Raw genomic sequence first — 25,565 nt, forward strand, 5'->3', positions numbered from 1 at the left:
CATATTCACAAAGTTGCAGAATTTTTTGAATTTTCGGTTTCGGGATCTTCCCTTGTAAGCCTTGTATGAAGTGTTCGCGTGTTCTACATGAGGAAATTAAATAAATATAATGAAATCAACATATTAACAGCTGATTATGCCCGACTAGTCCAGATGAATGTGACCATTTTCACAGAAAAAAATAAAAAAAAATTTGTTATAAAATCAGAATTTAAATTTCGGGCGAAGCCGAGTAGTAAAGCTAGTATATCATGTAATTTTGTATAAAATACTGGTTGTATATATTACATTATAATATGTAGAGTTTAACAAACTTCTCTAACTCGCGTTTTTGTTCCGAAGAAAATAATTTATAAACCGTAGCCTTCGCAGTTATGAAATGTAAAAATTTATGAAGCTTATTGTAATCAGTAATTTCATAAATGAATAATGAGGTAATGTATACAGTAACTTCATGAAATTCAAGTTTTTGTGAGTACTGTACAACGGGGGGTATAGCTCAGTGGTAGAGCATTCGACTGCAGATCGAGAGGTCCCCGGTTCAAACCCGGGTGCCCCCTGACCCTTCTTTTTTTCCCACGTATAAAATCTCGATGTATTATATTTAAATTTTATTTTCCATATTATACTGTATTGCGAAAGTTATTACGATTATATCCAGCGTGAAATACTATATTAACTGTATTATAATTATATGTAAACTAAACATATTTGCAAATTTAATTGACTGAAAAGAATATATACTTTCTGCGAGGAATCTCCGCAGAAATGGATACTCCTGTTTAGTATGCACATATTAAGATAAATATTACAATCGCAGAATATGGGGAAAGAGGATAACCACGTTAGTTACAGTAATCTACAAAAGTGCATCTGGTTTAGAATGACAGAATCGCGGCGTATGAGCAGTGGCAGAGTGGGAGACTCCGCAATGAATGACGGGGTATAGCGACGTGTAGCATGAATTGTTTTCGATTTTTATTGTGCAAGTAATCGGATCTAAACTCGCGAGCAAAAAATCTCTCACTGATATTTTGCGCATTCTAATAAACAGTTCGGCAATATCAATCGAAAAAACATGAATTACAATCATTCAAGTGCACGACGAGGTAAGTTCAGTGTTCGTAGACGTATGATATCACCTTACAATATTTCATTAACTTCATTATAAATCACAGTTCAGATTCAATAATCTTAGCAGTTAGCATTCACAAAAACGTTTAAACGAGTGTGGGATATTTTGGGTCTCATAAAAGCTGTTATAACCCCTAAGCACGTCGACGTAAGATATTATTTAGAGGTTATAATTTCCGAACCTCTTTTATTTCCCACGCCTGCTTCACCTTTCATTTATATCTGAAAATGGTTTTCTATTTAAAAATTAAGTTGCGAATTCTCTGTTCAAAATTTCGTTTACCTAATGAACATTTGCAATAGGAAAACCGAAAAGGTTACTCGATCCATCTGCTGGTTTATCTGCACCAACACCGATGCCGCAGAGTCCGTACATATATAATCAACAGGTACAAGTCAAGGAAGATACAGAGTACAATAACACTTTATCGTGGAACATGAATGAGTTGCCGTCTCTATCTTATTTTTCAGGTTCCTATGACTAACAATACGCCGCTCGAATATGGTTTCAACATGCCGGAGCAACAGCCACCCGCGTACGGATTCAACACTCCGCCGATGCAAGGCTACCCGTCTAACGAGAATCATGGAGAAGAATATTCGTCTCCGCAATTTACCACACAATTACTGGCGCAACCAATCGTGGCGAACATGGCCATGCAATACGGGAACGCTTTGGCAGGAACTGGGAAGCAGCAATTTGCGAAATACCTGCCGGTTACGGCTTTGAAATACTATTTCACTGTCGATACCGACTACGTTCTGACGAAGCTAGCCTTGGTGTTCTTCCCATTCACTCACAAAGTAAGTTTCATAAATGGCACGTGTAATTCCTGTCTAATCGCTTGACTGGTGTTTCTACAGGACTGGTCCGTGAAGTACGAGCAGGACGTACCGTTGCAACCACGCTTCGAGAAAAACGCGCCCGATATGTATATCCCAGCGATGGCATTTCTAACGTACGTAGCAATGGCAGGATTAGTATTAGGGATGCAGGAACGTTTCTCTCCGGAGCAGTTAGGTATTTTGGCAAGCTCCGCGCTCGCGTGGGGTATCATAGAACTACTAGTGCACATTGTAAGTCTTTACGTAATGAACATCGAAACAAGCCTGTCGACGTTAGATTTGTTGGCTTACTGCGGTTACAAATATGTTGGTATTAACGCGGCTCTTGCAGTTTCGATAGTCTTTCGAAGGTTAGGGTATTACGCGGTTTTGTTGTATTTCAGTGGGTCGTTAGCATTCTTCCTTATGCGGTCTTTAAAGTTAAGGGTCATTCCGCAGGATCATAGCACGTACACGGCGTCTGGTAACAAAAGGAGGGTCTATTTTATATTGTTCGTAGCGGGCATTCAACCTCTATTGATGTGGTGGTTATCGTATCACCTGATTTAAATGGTAATTAGACGGGACAATTGGAAATACGTCCGAAGGAGATGAAATGTGTATATTTATTTGATTATTCATGTCATCTATGCATTTTTGTAATAAAAAGTTGTCGAAAAAATCATTGCTCATTTAGAGCTGTTATTGTGTATAAGAGCATCTTTATTTTTTATATTTCTTAAATTATGTGTAACGCTCTTAAATCTCTTCGGCTACTTCGTTAGACCTTGTTCTTTAATGCACTGCAAATAATGGTAAATTTTACTAGGTGAATGCATACGTAATTCTTTCGGCTATTATTCTTTGATTCCGAGCTTCTCATTCGTATGGAACATTGAAATGTACGAAATATGGAAATTCCACGTGCACCGATCTAAATACGAGAGAGCTATTCGAATTCTACTTGAAAGAACGAGTATAATTTAATGATTTAATCGTTATATAGTAACGAAAGCATTATTATTCTCAGTCATACGAAAATTTCATTGAATGAAATGTTATTCCCCATTTGTTTTATCGCCATTTTGATCGATTTTGAAAAACCTCTTAAGTAGTAACGCCTACTAATCAGAGGTTCGATCTATACATATGTAATTACATAAAATTGAAAAATAAAGAATATCATTGACAATAATTGTTTCTTTGCAACCGAGCAGCAGTCGTCATTCGTAGATGATATCTACTTTATTGGTAAAGATAAAGGAATTTTATTGAAATAAAAATTTCCTCGACAAATAATGTATTCGAATACATTTTCACGCGAATAGGACACTGTTATCTATCAATAATATCTATTTCATCTGTGTGCTCTGAAACATTTATTCGAATACATGTTCGCTGAAATGTATATTTTAATAAAACCATTCAAATAACATTGAATCCTGTCAGTAACGTATGTATCAACAAATAAGCTTGCCGTAATTAGGTACGTAATCCATGCGCGCGCATAATTCGCGCGTCGCCCAAGAGGTGTCTTCGTGCATTCTCGTGCGTGTTCGCCGGCCGACGGAAGGTGTCGTTCGCGTGGCGCCACGAGTGGGGTTAGTCAGTCAGCCGCGAGCTGCGGTGATATAAAGGTGTGGTGTGTGTTTCTGTGGGCCGACGGGCCAAAAATGGCGGAGCGCACGAAGACGACAGCCCCGGCTACCCGGCCCGTTCCCATGAAGCTGTTTGCCACCTGGGAAGTGGACCGCACAGCACCGAACTGCATACCCAGGTAATTAATAATCGACGCCCGATCTTCGCCCGCCTCCCGTCTTTCACGTGACGTTCATTCGTGTCATTATCCCGTGTCACCACTGGACGCCAGTGTCTCGCGGCGGGCATTCACACGCCCTTTTTTCCATCATCACTCGCATTTTTCCGTTCGCACCCTTGACTCAAGGCCGCCGTTCGTCGCGTACCTATCTGACCTCACCTCGAGTTCGCGTTTTTCTTTTATAACATACGCGCGTCGTAGGTTATTCGGACTGCGTGCTAGGCTATCGGGACTGCGTGGCGCGCTCTGCCCACCACCGTCTCCCGCTAGCTGTCAATCGGGCCTGACAGGTCTCCGAAACACAGATCGCAATCACGATCTTCCTAATTTTTTTTATACTGTTATCGTAGCCCGCGGGCTTTGCCCAACGGCTCCCATCCAGGTCCCTTGATTTTCTCTCTCATTTGTTTACGTTATTCAGTACCGACGGGTAAATAAGCGTCTGAGCCGAATGGTAAACGAAGAGGGAATTCTGTTTTGTCGGAGCCCACCGTGCCAACGATGCTTCGGTGCAACCGTGTGGCGTAGCAGTGGCGGATGCTTGGGCGCGAATCAAACGAACAAGTCAACTGTCATACCGATTGTGCCACCGCGCTGGTTAGGTTAGAATATAGTTTCGTCCGAGATCCTCGTTTCTGTCGAAATAGAGCCATGATTTCAGTGGCATATGGTTGTCACTTGCTTCGTTTCTCACTAATTTTATCGAGCTTTAAATCCCATCGTAAGTAAATTGTAATACTTCTTGTTACGTATTCCTTCTGCGACGAAGGTGTTATTCTAAAACTAAACGTACAATTTTGCCGCAGCAACTGACGGTTTTATTTTTACAGCGCGATAACGTGTAATCGCTTTAATGTTTCACCTTCGACGCGTGTATATTTTCAAAACTGCGGTAGTCGCGACGTGGAGAAGTTTTCTAAGTAGGACGTTGAATTTTTAAAGCGGCCATAATTGGTGTCGTTTAAAGCAAGTCGATTTTATAGTCATCCATGGACATCCGTTCGAACTATAGCGAGCTTCGTTAAGGCAACCGTGATTTGATTTCGGAAGTTTGCCGCGAATCGAGTTTCCTGAACCGATTCTCGTTTATTTAGACGTGCTCATTTTTCCATTAGATCCTAGACACTGTTAACAAAGTCGTGAAGCCGATTTTCATTACTGCGATACAGTGCTCTGATTCATTATAGAGGCGGCTTGAAAGCGCAATTTAAATGGATCACTATTGCAGTTTAATTCCGTTTACCTTCGCGAGCTTTTTAATTACAAACGATATTTGGTAATGAAGTTTTGCTTGGAACGCATTCTGTGGTTATATTATTATTAGCAGCATTTAACTCCGATGGACTTTAAGTCTAATGTTGTGGCCAATATTTAAAACTTTGAAGTTTAAAAATTCACGTGTATTTATATTAAAATATCGTTTGTTAAATTTACGTTAATATAAGGAAATACGAAATTCAACGATACCGAAGATTACTTCGTTTATATTTAAAAATTGTTTCCCTACGTTGGTAAAAGGATCATTAAATTGCAAATAGTTTCAGTAACACTTAATTATATAAATTTTGATTTTCAGGATATTCTAAGGATCATAAATAGTTGAGATTTGCAATATTTATTTGTACAAAATTAGTTGCTAGAAATTCTACGATATCGCAGATGCTTTTAGATTCCCAATGTGGTAAATATTAAAAAGAATTTCCGTTTCAAAATTACGTTGCATCCAACATTTCGGATATCGCTGAAATTGATCGAGGATATCCGATAAGATTTGTAATTCAGTCGCGTGACATCCGGTTACTCCGCGAATCATATTGCCAGCCCTTCGCGGCGAAGATGTTCTTATTGCGTTTCACTTTGCATTTTACTAGTAATGCAATTCCCCAAGACGCAATTTCTATCAACGTAATCACGTGCAGCGTACCCTTTCATTATCTGTTAAAGCGAATCTACACGTAACCGTATTGATAAGCAATCAATGCCCTTCTTATATACTCGCTGATTAAATTCTTGCTATAATTAGCAACGTAGCATTGAATAGCTACCCTCGTCAAGCAAAATACAGAACATTTTTATAGAGAAACTATCGAGTCCGTTTTTCCCTTAAGGGGGTATACCCGTTTGAACCCTCGGAAAATGTATACATTTTGTGGATTTTTTTACAAGTCAACGGTTTGATGCAGATTTCCCGTTTTTTAACTATGTTTACATAGTATTATGAACTACTTATAAAAAAAGTTTCAGTTAAAAAACTATTGTTTTTCGGAAGTTACGGATACATGTCCGAAAGTCTCTCGATTTTAGACGGCTAAACGGTGGCCCTAAAAACTCGCGCTACGTTCAACCAATTTACTTCAAATTTTGCATGCAGAATCATAATAAGATTCCACATCGTCCAACGAAGGCTTTTTTTATTTCGATTCCCCGTTTATTATTTATAAAGGAAAAAGGTGGATTTTTCTCTTAGAAAAATTTAACTTTACCTTTGATCTCTCACCATTTCTTTATTTTTCAAAATTTTCAAAATCGCCTTCGTTGGACGATGTGGAATCTTATTATGATTCTGCATGCAAAATTTGAAGTAAATTGGTTGAACGTAGCGCGAGTTTTTAGGGCCACCGTTTAGCCGTCTAAAATCGAGAGACTTTCGGACATGTATCCGTAACTTCCGAAAAACAATAGTTTTTTAACTGAAACTTTTTTTATAAGTAGTTCATAATACTATGTAAACATAGTTAAAAAACGGGAAATCTGCATCAAACCGTTGACTTGTAAAAAAATCCACAAAATGTATACATTTTCCGAGGGTTCAAACGGGTATACCCCCTTAACCCTTAACTGGTACCTGGGGTCGCTCGTGACCCCAAGCACCCAAAGTTCGATGTACAATTTTCGGTTGTCTAAGTTGGTAAACTGAATTTCTAATTAATTTTATAATAATAGTTTAACTTTCTACGCTTCTATTATTTTCTACATTGCCTAAGAAGAAAATATTCATAGTGGTTGCTCTAGCGTCGACTTTACAAATTTCTGTGCCCTTTTTTATTCGGCGTCTGCCACGACCCCAGTGTACCAGCCACGTTTGCCAAAAACAGTATACCAGTTAAGGGTTAATCTTTGTTTTCGCTTTAGATCCACATCGTGTATAGGGGTTGCAAACCGGTAAATCGGTTTGAAGTTTTTTTTCACTGATAACGTAGTAGATATCGACGGAATTATGCGCTACATTGCTATACGTACAATCTTTACCGGTAATTCGATAAATTATGGCGATATATAAGGTTACCTTATGCGTCACAATAACTTTCTAGTTTCTTAATGTTAGTTAGTTTTTTTTTTTTAGTCATTTAGTTAGTTATTTAGTTATGGTTAGGCTTCTAACAGTATTGTACTGCAGCCTCGCCATTTACTTCGCTTGTCTTTGTGTATTAATTTCTTCTCTGGATGTGTCAAGTAATAAAGACGAATAATAATAATAATAAAAAAAAAAATACGTATTTCTCGATATTTACCGGTAAATCGAGAGAAATACACAATTTATCGAATTACCGGTAAAATTTCTGCGACTTACCGGTAAATTGCGAGAAATACATAATTTATTGAATTACCGGTAAAAATTTTGCGAATTACCGGTAAAAATTTTGCGAATTACCGGTAAAAATTTTGCGAATTACCGGTAAAAATTGTATGTACAGCAACGTAGCGCATAATTCCGTCGATATCTACTACGTTATCAGTGAAAAAAAGCTTCAAACCGATTTACCGATTTGCAATCCCTAATCGCGTACCGTTTCGTTTTCTTAACAACGTTGAAAATGGCCAGTAAACACTTTAGAACAGAATGTTAGTTAAAAGTGGAAATGTTTTATCAAACACATATTTGTCTCTCCGTTGATTCGAAGAGTTTTATAACTTCGGGTGAGTTCTTAGTCATCGAATATCCCCAGTTACAGATATTTCTCCTAGGCCAAATATTCGGTAACAAATTCACATTTTTTAGCATTACCGAGAGTCTCCAGAATTTTTCCACCGCCATAATACCCTCTACGTTCATAATTCCTTCTCTGTATCAGTCCCTTCTTGTTTTTGCTCAGTGGCTTTAATGAGCCCTTCTACCACTCCGCCTGCGATTGTTACCCTCGTTCAAAGTGGAGCCGGAGAATTACCTCCTCGAAATTCTGCAACAGATACTCGCCGAGCTTCCCCCTCAAAACAATTAAATCAAAGCTTCTCCATGCTGCCTCGTCAAATTCGACGCGCCGCCTTCGACGAGGCATCGCAGTGTTTCACGAGCTATGCATTACACCTTAACTTTGCACGGTGAAATTGGCGATGTTAGTAACGAACCCGGTGTCCACCTGTTGGTCGCCAATGAATGGTGGACGCTCGCCACCCTAAACGAGCTAAATGAAGCGATGAAACTTGCATTCGCCCCTGAGTCCTGTCGTAAATCCTAGCGTTTCGGCTGCGGAGGCGTACGGACATAAGCGGGCGATATCTCACGCGCGAGATTCGCGGAAATCGCAGCGTCCAACCGCTGCGTGTAATCCGTGAAATACTGTTCCCATCGAGATTCTGGGTACGGCGCTGAAGGTTTGCATCCAGACGTTCGGGGATCAATCCCAATGTATTATAGTTTTTGCGTTGAATAATTCACGGGCTCGCAGCTTTCACGGAGCCTTTCTTCGCGCCAGCCGGACTCGGAAAGTTATTTACAATTCTAATGGAAATCCTTAAAAGGTTCACGGGCCGTGAACACAGGCCACTGTTAGATGACTGACGCTACTAGGAATCCGACGTTCCATTTCAATTAACGGTTTGTAATGATAATAACGTCGGGTTGAAATAGGTAAACGCCTCTGAATGCTTACGAAATCAGCTTCCGCGTGTACCTAGAAAGCGTATTATATTTTCGGTGAACTGGTCTGGATGTAACAGTCAAGGTGGTGTACAGGTTTGGTACTCTGGTTTTCGTAGAAGCTGCTGATAATAACGAGGAAATTCTAGCTTCTGTATATTGAAACGAAATGGGACATGTGTTAGTCCCGGAGACGTAAAGTTTTGGGTCATTCGATAGGGTAGGGTGCAGCTGAAAGTCCTTTTTTTCGTATAAACCTGTATAAAATTTAGTACTAACAATCTAGGGATATCTGGTATTATTTTGTGTAAACTATAACTATTCTGTTTTACCTTCGGGTAGTTCGTTTGTCGATACTGTTATTTTCTGTTGAGTTATACCTAGGGAATACAATCCCGGCGATTATTTACTATCCCGGGGTTGCGGGATCTTTTAAAGTATATCTTGGGATTCCGGGATTAATCCCTCGGAATTGGGTAATAGAAAATTTCAGTAATTAAAATGATTTAATGGGTGCTGAAATTCTAAATCTTTATTTAAAGCAAACAAACTTACGTTCTATCGTTAGTCTGAAACATAAGCTGAAATCATTTTTTCATGATAAAACAGGAGAACAATGAAGAATAATAAAGTCTGAATAAGTAGATAATATCAGTAAACCATTGTGAAGATTTTTGGAACTGCGAACGAAGAAACAGCGAAGCACCTAAAGTACTTACATATCTACAGTGTTTCGACTTCACGTGTTCAGACAAATTGCGATTTGCAAATCACGCGATTTCGAAATAGCGGAAAGTGAGAATTTCATTGTAGAAATAAATATGGTGCAGTTAGTTGTATGCGACTTAACATTATTATTTAATTAAACCATTATTATTATCATTGTCCTTATTATTATGGAATGACTATGTTTATTTATTCTGTTTATTTTTATATTTTTTCGGGCGTTCATAAAGTAATGCACATTTTTAAAAAATCCCAAAATTCTCGGGATTAGTTATATCAAATCCCGGGATTTTTGGAATTCAAAAAACAGTCGGGATACCGTAGCCCGGGATTGTATTCCCTAGTTTTACCACAAAATGTTTGCACAATGCAAAATATATGCATAAGAAAGTCCGTAATGTCTTTTCAAGTAATATTAAACTAAATAAGTAAAAAACTCTTTTCAAATAAAAAAATATTTATTAAACCAATTCCTTATGGTATACAATATTGAATGGAAAGCATGACTTCTTTAACAAGAAATAAAAAATATAAGTCAGAGGCTCGCTTTGAACTAAAAACTAAAAGAAAATCGCTCAACTAAAATCAACATTAAAAAGTGACAAGTATTTATTGCGTTAGAGGTGTTTATGTGCGATCACTTTAAAAAAATTCCTTTTTCACGGTTAGCATGATTGTGACCGTTGCAATCATCCGAAATAAAAGAAACTACTTTCATTCTATTCAGTAAACTTGCCTTTACCGCCCCTACCTCAGTTATTCATTAATATCGAAGGGGGAAAAATGACGACCCATTGAAGGAGAAAATTTAATTTATGTAACCAAATTTTTTTACTCGGTCTGTTATAAAACTTGGAGATATTGCTGATACTTTTATAATTTTGCTAGGGACGATAGAGAGAGGTATATAGAAGATGTATATACAATTGCAAGTTAATCGGCTAGGTAGTGTCTGAGAAACGAAGCTGACCAGTTTGAAAAATATTGTTTCGGGAAAGACGCGTTTAAAGTTAATCGTCAAATTAATCCGCCACCCGCACGTTTCGAATTTCTCAAATTTTTTTCAACAGAATACTCGAGAACCTTCGTACCATTAAAAAATATACATAAAAAATTGATTTCTCGAGCAAATACCCCTTTAACCTTCGTTACCATATTTCCATACTTATAAAAATTACGAGGAAGCTCGAAATAAGAGCTATTTAGTTCCAAGAGGAATATCCAAGAATGGAAAAATGTGGGTCATTTGATTTAAAAAACCGGAGAGCTTGCCATCTCTGTCCTCCGGAATGGCCCCACTGTTCCCTGAAATATGACGAATAAATTTCCTCGCGACCCTTAGTAATTTTTTAGAAGAGAGCTTGTGCCACTTCGTATTGCCTATCATCCGCGAGGTTAAACCCAAAGCAAAGTACAAATTCCTTTGGAAAATTCAAGCGACCTCGCCGTCACCTTGACGTCTCCCCAAAATGAATTTCCCCAATTGATACTTTAACTGATTCCGAGCAATCATCGCGTATCCTAGTAAAATAGGGTAATTAGACGAATAAAAGGGGAGACAAGGTCGTTTCCCGTAGTTCGAACGCAATAGAAGCGTAATCAAACGTAACTCGAACGTAATCGCATTTTTTCTCCCCCACCGTTTTAGCGGTCGTTCCGTCATCTTTTGATAACGCTCCCGGCTCATTGTTGTATCAGTGGGATGACACACGGGCGAATCGCTGTACCGGCTATTTTTGCAATATCTCTGGGCGGTATATCATCGTTGCTAACTCCTGAAGTGCGCGCACGTATATAACGTATCTGCGTACGCGCACGTTTCGTCGAAGGAAATGTTTACGCCTCGGCCGGCGCCGTTCTGCCTGTAAATTTCGCCGTTGCACAAATTGCGTCTACACACCTGTATAAATAATTCGACAGTGTATTAATACGATAGAAAACATTTATTATTTCAACATTCGGTGTTTAAAGTAGCCATTCTAATATGAAGGGCGAGGGGGAGAGAACGTGATTTTGCGGTTTACAGCACATTTTATTGTCATCTGGAACTACAGGACTGTCGATTCACAAATAATTATAAAGCTGAAATGCCCCCTTAAGGGGGTATACCCGTTTGAACCCTCGGAAAATGTATACATTTTGTGGATTTTTTTACAAGTCAACGGTTTGATGCAGATTTCCCGTTTTTTAACTATGTTTACATAGTATTATGAACTACTTATAAAAAAAGTTTCAGTTAAAAAACTATTGTTTTTCGGAAGTTACGGATACATGTCCGAAAGTCTCTCGATTTTAGACGGCTAAACGGTGGCCCTAAAAACTCGCGCTACGTTCAACCAATTTACTTCAAATTTTGCATGCAGAATCATAATAAGATTCCACATCGTCCAACGAAGGCGATTTTGAAAATTTTGAAAAATAAAGAAATGGTGAGAGATCAAAGGTAAAGTTAAATTTTTCTAAGAGAAAAATCCACCTTTTTCCTTTATAAATAATAAACGGGGAATCGAAATAAAAAAAGCCTTCGTTGGACGATGCGGAATCTTATTATGATTCTGCATGCAAAATTTGAAGTGAATTGGTTGAACGTAGCGCGAGTTTTTAGGGCCACCGTTTAGCCGTCTAAAATCGAGAGACTTTCGGACATGTATCCGTAACTTCCGAAAAACAATAGTTTTTTAACTGAAACTTTTTTTATAAGTAGTTCATAATACTATGTAAACATAGTTAAAAAACGGGAAATCTGCATCAAACCGTTGACTTGTAAAAAAATCCACAAAATGTATACATTTTCCGAGGGTTCAAACGGGTATACCCCCTTAAGACAACATCAGGTAATGTCCACTCTGCGCTGCAAAACACTTAATTTTCTCGATAAAGCTGTTTTCTGACATTCCCAGTTTTTCCCCCTACCCTTCATATCTGAAGGCTTCGCTAATTCAACGTTTAGCTGCCTCCACTCTCCACGGAAAGTTTTAGTTCCTGAGTTTTCTTCTATTTCGACATTCTGATATTTAACGTTTTTAGCGAATGAACGCTGCGTTGCTTGAACGAGTATTTTATTATCCGAGAGTTCCTTTGTTCCAGCACTCGTGTGGGTTCTACTGTATTTAATATGTATGTGTAAATAATAAGAACGTAGAAAGTAGAGAAGCTGGATTATTACCGTTTTTAGCATTCATCGTTCGTAATGCGATAAAAATGGTATTGCGTCGCTCTCGTTGTAGGTGGCTGAATCAATGAGTCACGTTTCTGAGTAGCTGAGGAAAGTGAACCAGATGCCTGGAATCGAAAGGAGCACCGTGTACTCGAGATGTTTTACCAATGTTTGTCTTACGTAGCATATTGAAACTTGTAATCCTGCTTCCGCCGATTCCTCGCAGATGTTCTGCGGAAATTATCAGTGCGATGAGTCCCTCGCTACCCCACAAAGGAATAGCTTCTTTATTCGAGCCACGAATATCTTTCAAGCACAATATTGCGGGTAATTATTTAGAAGATTTCGATGATTTTTCGATATGTTATTAAGATCAAGATTCTGAACAACTTTTTCCTGTATATACAACCGCCGCACGGCATTAGTTTCCGAGATAATCGCAAAATACTGTTGTTACCACTGCATTGAATTCGATCCATACGTGCACGATGCGGCAGCGTGTGCGTCAGCTCGAGACCGCCGTTCATCTACTGTTTCTGCATCCACGTCGCGGTGACCGGTGGGCAAAGTGTATACTGGGTAAACTAAAGGTTCGAGTTAACCAATTTCTTTTTTTTTTATTTTACATTGCGTTTCCGACGCAACGCATTCCACTCTCTAACTTGTCCAAGTATTAGAATAGGTTGGAGCTAGATTAGAGCGGGGGTGCGTAAAGCATGGTTGCGAACCGATGTGAGTCGGGGTGTTGACGGGAGCCCCCACAAACTAGAGATCCCTATTTCACGTGTATTTAAATACACGTGTACACGTGTATTAAACTGTATCTTTTAGTACACGGGTACCCGTGCACTATTTCACGTGTATTTAAATACACGTGAATTTAGATACTCGTGTATTTATAAATACACGTATATTAACGTATCCGTATTTTGATTCGTCTGATCTTTAATATCTATAGATATCCCAGAACTCTGAGGGATTGCGAAATTCATAAAAGAATTAATGTATTTAAATATATTTACTAGAACAATGTGCGGAAAGTATGGTTTTACAAATTTTCAGATTGAAACTAATAACACAATTATAAAATTAACAAGATTTATTTAATCGATTACCTATTTTGATACAAAAAATTAAGGCATTACTGGTAATAAGCGAGTTTCTTTTTAGACGCAACGATAATCCTTAAAATTGAAAAACATCACTCGGTTTTATTACACTTATTGCTTAAGTGACCGCCATTGCCCATTCTCCCGTAGTTAATGCCCACTTCTGATCAAAATAAACAAATACGTTGATACACGTGTATTTAAATACACGCGAAATAGTGCACGGGTACCCGTGTATTAAAAGATATACGGATCGAGGTACGGATATATGTAATACACGTGTACCCGTGTACACGTGTCTTTTTGCTACACGTACCATACCGTGGTCTCTACCACAAACCTAGCAGGTACTATCAAAAGCACCCCCTTCCTAGCAAAAAAAATGATGTTTTTGAAGCAGAGGAATCCTAGTATCTGACGGGCATCCGCAGGTTTCTGGTTGAAATCTCCAAACTCACATCGGTTCGCTACCACGGTTTGGTTGAAAAGTGGAATGCGTTGTGTCGGAATAAATCAACAGAAGTTCTTCGCAAACAGTAGATGAGGTATGGGTCGAATTAAATGCAGTGTTAGCAACAGTCCTTTGCGAATATATCGGAAACTATTGCCGTGCGGCGGTTACATGCTGAGGAGAAAGTTGTTCAGAATCTTGATCTTGATAACAGATCCAAAAATCATTGAAATCGGTGAGGACAGAAAAGTTCTAAATAATTACCATATTGCGAAGCACGAAGTAGCAAATATATCTGAGGGGAAACACCAGAAAACACCTCCATTTTTAATCTACAGTATCATACCTACTACCAAAGAACAAAATTTCCTGCGGCGGTACCTACATTTAAATTCATTCCCCAGTGTATTATAATTTTCCTTCTCAGTTATTCGCAACACAGGACACTTCCACTATCCCAGATTCTAACTTAAAATTTCTCTCAAGGGTATGTACCATCCAAGTTGCAGCGTTGGGATCTCATTTGTCATCCAAAAGTCTACCAGCACATACTACCTAATGGCAATGATAAATTTTCTTCCCACCAGCGCCCGTGCCCGGCCGATAGCAACATTTATTGGCCGTATTTCATAAAAGACCATCGGCGTGTTACGCATTTACGATGGCTCCTTGGAGATTTACCGTTCCCATCGACAGATAACCACTGTGTATCCACACGCTGCTGCTTCGATTACCAGTAACAGTTCCTTGTCGCGGCTGGGGCCTGGCAGTCGGTCAAATAAACGATAATATCCCGAGTAATCGCCAGATTCGAATTTGCATTAAAACGAAAGCCAAATTCGCGGTACCGGCGAGCGCTAATAATATACCAAGGGGCGAAACGATACGGCCAAATCGCCGAGCCGAAATGTTAATCTCGGCTGTTTTGTCGCGCGATCAGCCCGCGCCTACGCGCGGATTCGCTTTGAACCAATAATCGCGCCTCTGTCGGATCGGACTGGCCATTGGGCATTATTCAGAATGCCCGTTAATACCTTTCTGTGCCTGCGTTCCCATTTTCAGCTCGCTCGTGCGCTATGCTGCACGGTGCGTTTCATATCATTAGAATCGTCCATTCATATAGGGGGATGGTAATCTCTACTGTACGCGTTCGCTGGCAGAGGGTAGTGGTCCTCTTCGCGTGGTCATGCATAGGGATGCTCTGTGCGGGCTCATAGAAAGGCAATGCTCCTGGTTTTAATAGATGGATCTGTGAATTTAGATTGGCGGAGAATTGATAGAAGTGTACTGTACAGTAGGGCGGAGCGATACTATATATTTTCAGTTGGCCTGGGTGCGGGATAGTTGTCTTTTGATTAACCAAACACAACTGTAAAAAAAAATTGGAAAAATATTCATGTCTGCAGGTTCCTCTTTCTCCTAAAAATGATTATATAATCATACTATATAAGTGAAAATTTAAATTTGAATTTTCAGTTGGCCTAGGTGCGGGATAGTTGTCTTTTGATTAACCAAACACAACTGTAAACAAAATTTGGAAAAATATTCATGTCTGCAGGTTCCTTTTTCTCCTAAAAATGATTATATAATCATACTATATAGGTGAAAATTTAAATTTGAATTTTCAGTTGGCCTGGGTGCGGGATAGTTGTCTTTTGATTAACCAAACACAACTGTAAACAAAATTTTGGAAAAATATTCATGTCTGCAGGTTCCTTTTTCTCCTAAAAATGATTATATAATCATACTATATAGGTGAAAATTTAAATTTGAATTTTCAGTTGGCCTGGGTGCGGGATAGTTGTCTTTCGATTAACCAAATACAACTGTAAAAAAAATTTTGGAAAAATATTCATGTCTGCAGGTTCCTTTTTCTCCTAAAAATCACCATGTAATTATATAATCATTATTAGGAGAAAAAGGAACCTGCAGACATGAATATTTTTCCAAAATTTTTTTACACTTGTGTTTGGTTAATCAAAACACAACTATTCCACACCTAGGCCAACTGAAAATTCAAATTTAAATTTTCGCCTATATAGTATGATTATATAATCATTTTTAGGAGAAAAAGGAACCTGCAGACATAAATATTTTTCCAAATTTTTTTGTTACAGTTGTGTTTGGTTAATCAAAAGACAACTATCCCGCACTCAGGCCCACTGAAACCTTATGGTTTTAATAATAATTATTTTCAATTTTGTGGAAGCTGTGTATTCTGATCGATAGAATTCAAATTGATAGACTGTGTATTAGCGACATTCTCGCAATAGGTGTCGCGAATTTTGAAAATCTAAGTTCAAATTCGCTGTTAGCAGTCAGCAAACCCCTGGGAACAATTCTGTAAATTATCGGACTGACATAGAACCCCGTACATCGAAACATTCGAAACGCAGATACTATGAGCTGACTCGCTAATGAATTGTCACTTCTTTGACCTCCCTTATCTCAGAAACTAATTGTCACCTCAACATGAAAATTTGTTGCGATTGCTATCTGGTCATAAGTTATCATTTGGCACAAAATTCAGTTCCACAATCATGGGACCAAAAAGAGGCGAAAACACCCCCATTTTTGGGTCACTCTTAACAATATTGGCTAAGATAGTGAACTGCACGTTTTTGGAATAAGTATTTTACGCTTTCGGTAATATTTTCCTAGCACTAATAATAACAGAGGTATAAGCGACAACGCGTGTAATATTCGAGTGACGCCATAAATATTTTCAGTGCCGTAAATTATAATTTAAATAAAAGAAAATTAACCAGCGATTTCAAGATCAGAGTTCACAGAGTTGTAGATTCGTACGTTAAAGTTTCGTTGATTGTTCTTTTTCCAGTAGGTGCATGGAACTTACAGAATATCGATCTAATTAAAAACATAGAAAAAGAAAACCTGCGATTACACCGCGTAATTTCATTGTTACATTTGCGAAGAAGTATCGCGAGAAGATTACGAATCTGTTGCAGGAGATAGATAGCAACGGAGTTGTATTTTTTAATTATCGCAGGAGCAAACTGGTGGCCAGAATAGAAAACTGTCTAGACAAGAAGATCGAGGTCGCTTGTAGATAATTATATAGAGCAGTAGCTCTATAGTTCAGACTCACAGAAGTTGGGCGAGTGCAATGGAGCGTTGAATGTCACGTTGTCCAATCTGGACTACAATATTTTTATTGGATTACTCGGGCACAACTAGCTGTATGGCCTTACACCAGCTCCAGACTGCAAATTCTTTTTGCCAATCAATTGATTTCGTAATCGAATCGAGCGAACCAGTCGTCGTTATCATTTTTCCATAGTCCTCCGAGCTGCTCCAGCCGTAATATCGCGAAACGGAGAAAAGCCGGTAAATTAAGTGGTCGCCGCGGATTTTCAGGGAATTGATTTCATCAGGGGGATTTCGATCGTTCTTCCATCGTTCGAGCTCCTATTTCCAATAATTCCCCGTCGTACAGGGACGCCTTAGGGCCATTTAATTAAATCCCCCATTTTGTCTCTCGCGTCTAACCACAGGGGAAGTAACTGTAACATATATACCAAACGAGTGAACTAAGTAGCAATTTGTTGAGCGGAACATTTATTCGACTAATTGTACATCAATTAGTGCTGAAACTGCTGTGAATCTGGTGTGAACAGAACGGGAATTAGTACCGGACTGAGCCCGACTTTGTAAAACTTAGAACTGACTCGGTATTGTACTGAAGCTCATTGTGAGTTCGAATAGAGCGTTGCAGTGGGTTGCGAGAGTCTTTTGGAGAATGTCTGAGGTTATACGATAGAAGAGGGCAAGGTTTAAGGAATTCTATTCCACTCTATGAATCAGAATCAGTGACTCAGACAGAAAGATACAGTAGGGTTCTTTTAGGACCTAGAAAGCTGCAAGATTTGGGTTGTATGGGGATAGTCAGCTGACGTTTACCTATTTTCCCCCGATTGCCTCATTTGTCTCCTCCATTCTACGTACCTAACTTTGTTCCCAAGACTGCTATTCTCCTGTTGAGTATCTATTTAGGATTTGAGGGTGCCCTTTAATATATCAGCCGCGCGCGGTGTATCTGATTTCATTTGGTAGATATTGCTGGAACGAGGTCGTTCGTCGACGAAAGACAATCGCCGAACCATAACCGAAGTGGGATCTCCAATGGAAAAAGCAATATCGTGTCTACGGGGCTTACTCAGGGCGGGAAAAGGCTCACGCGCGTTTGTCCACTGAATCGATTCAGGTCACCGATTCGTCGATTAATGCCGTGGATTTCCTTGCTTCGTTTATTCCGCTCGAATGAATGGTTTCTTTATCTCTCGATAGCCAAAGTCGACGAACCGCGGTACGTACGAGGCGCCCGGATTACGCGTTTACTTATCGCCCGAGTCGTAGGGAACGAGCACGCGATTTTTCGTAGCCACGAAGCTAACGAGCCTGACACAGAGGCTGAGAATTTGAACGCGTTATCTTTGTGACACGAATTATTGGGTATTTTTAGATGCGCTGGTTATCTGCGGGTCACGGAAGAGAATGGCACATTTTTTCAACACTGTTTTGTTCTGAGAATAATCTTGGGCAGTAATAGAAAAGGAAGTATGAAGCTTGGAGTGCTTGAGATGGTTGCTACTTAACCCTCCGTGGTCGCGTATTCTTATAATCACAATCTGGTCACTCGGAGTTCGCTGGGGCACCCCGGAAATGTAAATTTTGAGTTTAAAACGATTTTTTCCTTAAAATTCAGCAAATTTTTTATTTCAATATTAAGGTCTGAAAATACGTAAAGGCGCGACGTTTAAACTTGAAAATTGCCTGGGGTGCGATCCTCCCCCCCCCCACCGAGTGACCACGAAGGGTTAAAGATAGCGTCTTCTGTATCTCGTAAAATGTAAATGGCGTTGAGATATTGAATAGCAATTTCTTTTGGTGCTTAGTATGGGAGAAAATTGAATTGCTTGGTTTTATAAATTAATAAATCCTGAATATATAGCAGGTAACTTTTTAAATGGGTTCTAAGTTGTGCATTGCAGATGATTGAACTGGGTTTGATGATTAATTAGATTTCTACATCAGTGCTAACTCGTTTCTAATTATTCTCTATATGTGTGTAGAATAAGAATCACTGATGCTACGTCAGAAATGTAACTATCTTGTATATTAGACCGAGGAAGTTAATAGCTCAGGTCTAAATGGTACAAAGTGCCTTGGAAAACAGTGCTTGCTAGCCTGCTACTTTTGATTCAGCACTGTGAATACTTTTTTATCAGAATGATTTCCAAACGAACGATGCTTCAAAACCTCGCTCCAATACCCACCTGTATCTCCCTACTTTCTTCATACATATAACCACAGGCCTCCTTATCCACTTATACCATCATCAGCGTTATCCATAGATCCAAGATAAAACACGTCATCACTTTTACACAGTTGTTGTTTTTCTCTTATATGCGACGAAAGTTTATACAACATGGTATTAATAATATACTAAGGGGTCGTCCTTAAATTACGTAAAGCTTCTTAGGGTGGGAGGGGGTCGCGATTTTCTTACGTTTTCTTACAAAGGGTGGAAAGGGAGTCAGGTAGTGTGTTACGTAATATTTTTTAACCTAATTTTCAATATGAGGACCCTAAAAAACGACGTTTCATCGTGCAGCCGATACCGAGTTGAATGAATTACATGAACCTTTAACAGAATTTTAATAACTAAAAAAATGTAAGAACTGTTACGTAAAGAATGGGGGATAGAATGTAAAATCTTACGAGTTCTTATATTGGCGAAGGGAGGGGATATGAAATCGCGAAAATTACCCTTACGTAATTTAAGGACGGCCCCTAAAGGCATGCAAAATATAAAACCTCAAATGATCTTCTTCACCTGAACACTCCCACTAACAAGGAGAGGTTTTTAGGTGTCCGCCTCCGATTGCTTTGGTTTTTGGATATGTTTTAGGTAACCGAAAAATCAGAAGTGTTTTTTTTTTATTTTGGCCCGGTTGCATATTTAGGGGGTGAATCCATCTCTCAAAGTGCGTACAAAAGTGACTGACGACAAGAACAACATCCATGCAGCAAGTTATGTACGACGTAAATGAAATTTTTATCAAGTTTCATTCAACACAGTGTTATAATATTCTTTAAACTAGCAATAGGAATTTTTGTACCTCTTCTTACGAACTTTGAGGGGTGATTTCACCCCTTAAGAAGACTAGGCGGACTAAAAATCGATTTTTTATTGCATTTCCCGAAAGTACCATCTTTTCTCAATAAAATACCGCTTGGTTTATATTAAAATTCGCAAAATTCGCAAAGAAACCTCTGATATGCTCTGTAAAATTGGAGATTTTCATCAAATAATTAAAAAGATATTTAGTTACGCATAAAGACGACCTAAAAATCCGCGACTTTTTAATTTTTTTATGCAAAACTCGAATTTTTACCGACCGTATCAGAGGTTCGGCGCGAAATGGCATATGTTTTACACATCCTGTAAATTTTCCAAGTCGATCTGAAGCTCCGTTCATTCGCAACTAGCCGAGAACCAAGAGAAAAAAAGATTCGAGAAAAACGCGTTTAAAGTTTCTGGGCAAAGGCGACGTTATAGGTTGCCGCTTGACCTTTTTAGCTGACAAATCTACAATTCTGCGAATTTTAATATAAACCAAGCGGCATTTTATTCAGAAAAGATAGTACTTTCGGAAAATGCAATAAAAAAATCGATTTCTCGACTGTCTAATGCCCTTAAACATGCAAACGTGCTAAAATAAAAAAAACACCTGTTTCTTATTTTGCGGCGCTTTAAAACGTATCCAAAAAGCAAAGCAGTCGGAGGCGGACACCTAAGAGCCTCTGCTTGTACTAATTATGCCACCTAAACAGGCACGCGATATAAAAAAGCGTTATCGTGCCCACATTTTTCCAAATCCATACCTCAAGTACAAAATCAAACACTTAAGCGCCTTTTCACACAGGACGCTTTGCATCTCGCCATTGGTCATTCGGATAAATTCACACATTTTCCACCTCTGTCGATCTTCTTTAAACCAGCGCTATCTCTACCAAGAGTGCCAAGTGAATATATCCGAGATACGAGCCGCAACAGTGCCCCGCGTGAAAGGGCTCTGACAATAGGGTTTCGGTCGCTGTAGATTTCACGAATCTCTGTCAGGAGTTCGCTGCATGCACTGCGTACCCTTTTCTCCAAGTCACCAGAAACGCGCCCCAATTCGGTGCTGCGAGGAACGACGCGCTTTATCTGAATCTCTCGTCGCTCATTAGGGACTTATCCGAGCGGCCTATCTCGTTATCGGTCGACGAAGAAATATACGGCGAACAGATGCGATCGCTTCGACATATAGGGCACGGAAAACGAACGAACGACACGCATGCTCGCCACAGTGGACGGGATTTGTTATGCGCGACCACGCGGTACGCGAACACCCGCGAATCGATTGGCCGTTGTACGCCCGAATTTCTGGGCAATCGAATCTGACAAGGGAAGATCCCGAGCCCGGAAATTCAAAAAATTCTGAAACTTTGTGAATATGTAGGGAATTACCTCCTGATTACAACGCAATTTTTCTTTGCTAGCCAAATTCATTCTACGGGTGTGTAATTGACCCCTGAAAATCTGGTTATTTTCCGGTTTTTTGTTATAACTTGGGAATTGTAAAATATTTTTTTATCAAATGATAGATCTAATTAGAAGAAGTAACTTTTGTCTTGAAACTTTTTTTCTATATTTTACAGTTCGCGAGTTACAGCACAAAATCGGAAAATAACCGGATTTTCAGGGGTTAATTTCACCCCCTTCGAGTGAATTTGGGCTGCAAACTAAAATTGCGTGGTAATGAGGAGGAAATCTCCTACATATTCACAAAGTTTCAGAATTTTTTTCATTTTCGGCTTCGGGATCTTCCCTTGTGAGTAGAATAGTAAAGAGAGTTCTAACCCAAATTTGAGTTTTGTGTTCGATACACGTTCAGAGTGGTACGATAGACGTTCAATACACCTATGGCGCCAGTCAAAAGTAGTACGGTGTATTGAACGTCTATCGTACCACTCTGAACGTGTATCGAACACAAACCTGAAATCTGGGTTAGAACTCTCTTTACTATACTACTAATCTGCCGATGACAGGAATGAGAAAAAAGACGGAGAAGGCGCTCGCGTTTCCGTTAATCACCGGGCGTGTTGAAAGCAAATTAGTTCATCGTTTTAACGAGCGTATTCCGCAGATTCCATTAGAACGGTGCGCACGTTCCCCCTTTTTTCCTTTCATTGAAACTGCAATTTCCCGGCTGCTCCTGTTTTACGTACGGCGAATAAATATTGCCCGTTGCGCTGCGATTTATGCAGGCGTTAACAAACGGGAGGGTATTTTTAATCGCTGCACTGCACGCTTTTATTCCTCTGAATCGCAATCAGCATAAAGTAAACAGCCATTTTTTAATTTATTATACATTCATTTCGGACTGCAGCTCGTAGTAGTTGCAGTAGTTAGTGTACAGCCTGTTAATTTCGTTTATTTTATGAAGTGCTTCGAATAAAATTCGCAGTTGTTTTTTAGTTAAAAGTTTACAATGTTATACTTGCTCAGAGTTTCTATTCCGTTCAGAGCTGCTATTCTACTTTATAGCATTTTATTCAGAATTCATTCCGAAATAGAATCTAGATGTTACGCTACCAGTTATAAAACTACTCAATCATTTATTCATTAATTATACGTTCGACGTCTTTTACTACGTAGATTGCAATTTCTTTAATAAAATTAGAAATTCATTTTCAGCAGCACCTTTAATGTATAATTCAACTTCTTACATTTAATATCACGCTATTACGAAATCGATGGCAAATATTAAATTATTCATTGAATGAAATATAAATGGTCTTCATTCTCTGATATAAAATACAATTTTCCGCTTCAATTAGCTGCGGCACCTGTTCTTTCCTTTCTTTCTTTAATTTTTCCTTAGTCGAGCTCTTTGCTGGGCCAAAAATTTTCCTTTAATCATCGTCTTGTACGAAAGCTTCTCTGTAGTACCTCCTCGATACTTGAAAGTTTATGACTCTTTTGTGGTAGCGATCAGAACTTTTAAGGCCGGTAAAACTTCCTTCGCGTCGAAGCATTTACTATACAATGTCTTCTGAAATTGTTGGACTACTCGAGGCACAAGCAAATTCCTTATAAAGAAAGAAATTAAAAAATCCCATCGTTTTCCAAACCGAAGCTTTGGTCTCAAGATAAATAACTATTTAAATTTTCCTAATCTATTATCACAGCGCTGTATTTAAATTCCAGTCGCTTGCACGTGGTCAGATACGAGAAGTACACTTTGATTTTTGTTCGCAGGCAGTGATTCATAGGTTCGTTCAAACAAATTCGGAATAACTAATTGTGAAAGCTACTGTGTTGCTTTTGTTCCCTTATCTCTGTCATCTCCGGCTTTCATGTCTAACTGTCGTCTAGTTTCTCTAATTATAATTCTAGATAGCTCTTCTTGATCAAATTTCTGAGTCACTGTATGTTGTTACGTTAACGAACAGCGTTTTCGAGGGTTCCAAAGCATATTCTCACTGACATTATCAATTTCCACATGCCAGGATATTTAATTTTCTTTAATCATTTCGAAATTCACTTATCATGCCATTAGAAACAGATTTAATTTCATATATAACTTCTCGCGAACAGAAACACTTTGCAATTTTCTTAATCGCTAGTTTCCAGTGTATTTGACTCGAACACAATTTTTATAATCCACCCCGTCCCATAATTTTCAGGCACCCTGTGCTATATCGAGCCGCGAAGGGATCTCGAGACTTCGATAGTTGGACGATCGCGATAAAATTTATTGGCAACGTTACCAGGCTTCTCCTCGAGGACTCGTTATCCGATCGTTAACGAGATCAGAAAAGAAACGTCGGAACGCAGAGATAAAGATATTCCCTAGAATATTGGGTTCCTTAAGTTCCGCTGGTGATTCGTGGATTTTATTCGCAAATTCGTTTCTCCTATCGATGACTCGTCGCGTTGTATGTATTCCTGCATGGATGATCCATTAATCTTGAATTATACGTTTTACCACGCTCGCGGTACGGAATTTATGCAGCGCGGTTTCAAAACGAAGCTTTTTACATCTGCCAAGAGGCACCCGGCAATTGTGAGTTCGATGAATAACGACGAGTTTTTTCTGCAACGGAATTTCATTTCTGCGTCATTAAGAGAGGGAGATTATCTGATATTTGCAAATGCCAACAGGCTTGAAACGGGGTATTATCGGTATTGTGGTCTCTTTTACGAGGCGGCAAGTAGAAGCATGGATATTAATGAAAGCCAGTGTACTTTTGCAGAATTTATTCTGCTGCAGTGAAAGCTAGTTGCCTTTGACCCCTTTATTCTCAAGTTTTCCGATGGTTCTCTGCATAATCTTGTACTTACTCGCCTCGAATTTATATTTCACCAGGTTTTAATTAAATGTAGGATAGGCGCTATTGAGGGAAGTGTGATTCGAATTGCACTTCGAGTGGCGTCGGCGTGTTTTCACGCTTGTGTTACTGTTATTATTATTATTTGTTAACGGGACAGAGTCCAGTATATATATAACATAAATACACTGAGATTCAGCGCTGGAATAATATTTAGTAAAAAGAAATGGAGAAAATAAAATACAAATATAGGTGAACACATTTACAAAAACAAAAAAAAACAGAAGACCGAAGAGGTAATAGTCATTTCGGAATAAACACCCGTTAAATTTGATGCACAGAATGATTGCCATGCTCACAAATTTTGGCGACAGCATAATATTTTCTGGAATTCGAGTTAACGGGGGCAAAACGCCAGACAGTATAAATTTATAGTTTCTGTTAAATAAATTCCCGAAGATGGCGTTGACAAAACGGGCAGTTCCTCGGCAGTAGCGATCGCTCGGACAGGCCTGACCGTTTCGAAATGGCATTTTTCAGAAGCTCGCGCCACTAAAACTGTAAATAATGCTCCTAAGCAAGATCCCTGTATTCTATTTTGCCTCGACCATTCCTAGTCAAACAGTTTGCAAGAAATTGTGTGTAGCAATGGGGAGCAGACTATTCTGTGAATAGTGTTCCTGATTTCTCCATATTTTTTGTTTCTCGAGAAATCAGAAATCAGATCATATTTATCGAGAATTCTCGAGAAGTTGAAAAAAACATTGCAAAAATTATATTTTTCGAATAATGTTGATAATATGAATAACGTTGAGATTGTAAATTTTATTTACATAAAATTTATGCATATACGCCATCAAAATGGCCGGCAAATTATCCAAATTCTTAGGTGGGCACTATAGTGGCCAGCCCGGTACTCTAAAGGTTAACCTCGGAAACAAAGGAGTATTGTGCTCCGCTAAATTCCAAAGTCAGTTTCAATGTCGACTTCCATAAGTTTGTTAATGGCACAGATTTCAGCGTAATATTTCAGGACTTCGCAGTTTAAAAAAATAGAGAAAGCGAGAAGTCGATTTTCATCC

General features: G+C 38.9%; 2 protein-coding genes and 1 non-coding gene across 6 annotated transcripts in view; all 3 read left to right on the top strand.

The window, feature by feature from the left end:
* The first annotated feature begins 488 nt into the window (after window positions 1–488).
* Trnac-gca (transfer RNA cysteine (anticodon GCA)) lies at window positions 489–560 on the top strand. Its single transcript has one exon. It is a non-coding gene; the product is annotated as a tRNA-Cys (tRNA).
* Window positions 561–881: 321 nt separating this feature from the next.
* Yif1 (Yip1d-interacting factor 1) lies at window positions 882–3,154 on the top strand. Its single transcript, XM_076809756.1, has 4 exons — window positions 882–1,109; window positions 1,438–1,523; window positions 1,606–1,938; window positions 1,999–3,154. Exons 1-4 carry the CDS (start codon window positions 1,079–1,081, stop codon window positions 2,527–2,529), a joined length of 981 nt encoding a protein of 326 aa, XP_076665871.1. The 5' UTR covers window positions 882–1,078; the 3' UTR covers window positions 2,530–3,154.
* A 395-nt stretch (window positions 3,155–3,549) lies between these two features.
* Krt95d (phosphofurin acidic cluster sorting protein KrT95D) overlaps window positions 3,550–25,565 on the top strand; it is a 94,799-nt gene continuing 72,783 nt past the window's right edge. For 2 of the 4 annotated variants that reach the window (XM_076809766.1, XM_076809767.1), the window contains exon 1: window positions 3,551–3,736. In XM_076809766.1, coding sequence (XP_076665881.1) covers window positions 3,633–3,736 — 104 coding nt within the window. In that variant the 5' untranslated portion in view covers window positions 3,551–3,632. Of the gene's footprint in view, window positions 3,737–25,565 lie in introns of all 4 variants that reach the window. The other 2 variants (XM_076809764.1, XM_076809765.1) reach the window with 2 other exon arrangements.

The sequence above is a fragment of the Andrena cerasifolii genome, chromosome 4 (assembly GCF_050908995.1).
Source record: "Andrena cerasifolii isolate SP2316 chromosome 4, iyAndCera1_principal, whole genome shotgun sequence".
Lineage (NCBI taxonomy): Eukaryota > Metazoa > Arthropoda > Insecta > Hymenoptera > Andrenidae > Andrena > Andrena cerasifolii.

What these genes read in the sequence shown, in the direction of transcription:
- Yif1 (XM_076809756.1), top strand. Translation starts at nt 1,079, where the DNA reads ATGAATTACAATCATTCAAGTGCACGACGAG. An exon ending in TCATTCAAGTGCACGACGAG is followed by an intron (nt 1,110 to 1,437) that starts GTAAGTTCAGTG and finishes CATTTGCAATAG; the next exon opens with GAAAACCGAAAAGGTTACTC. An exon ending in TCTTCCCATTCACTCACAAA is followed by an intron (nt 1,939 to 1,998) that starts GTAAGTTTCATA and finishes GTGTTTCTACAG; the next exon opens with GACTGGTCCGTGAAGTACGA.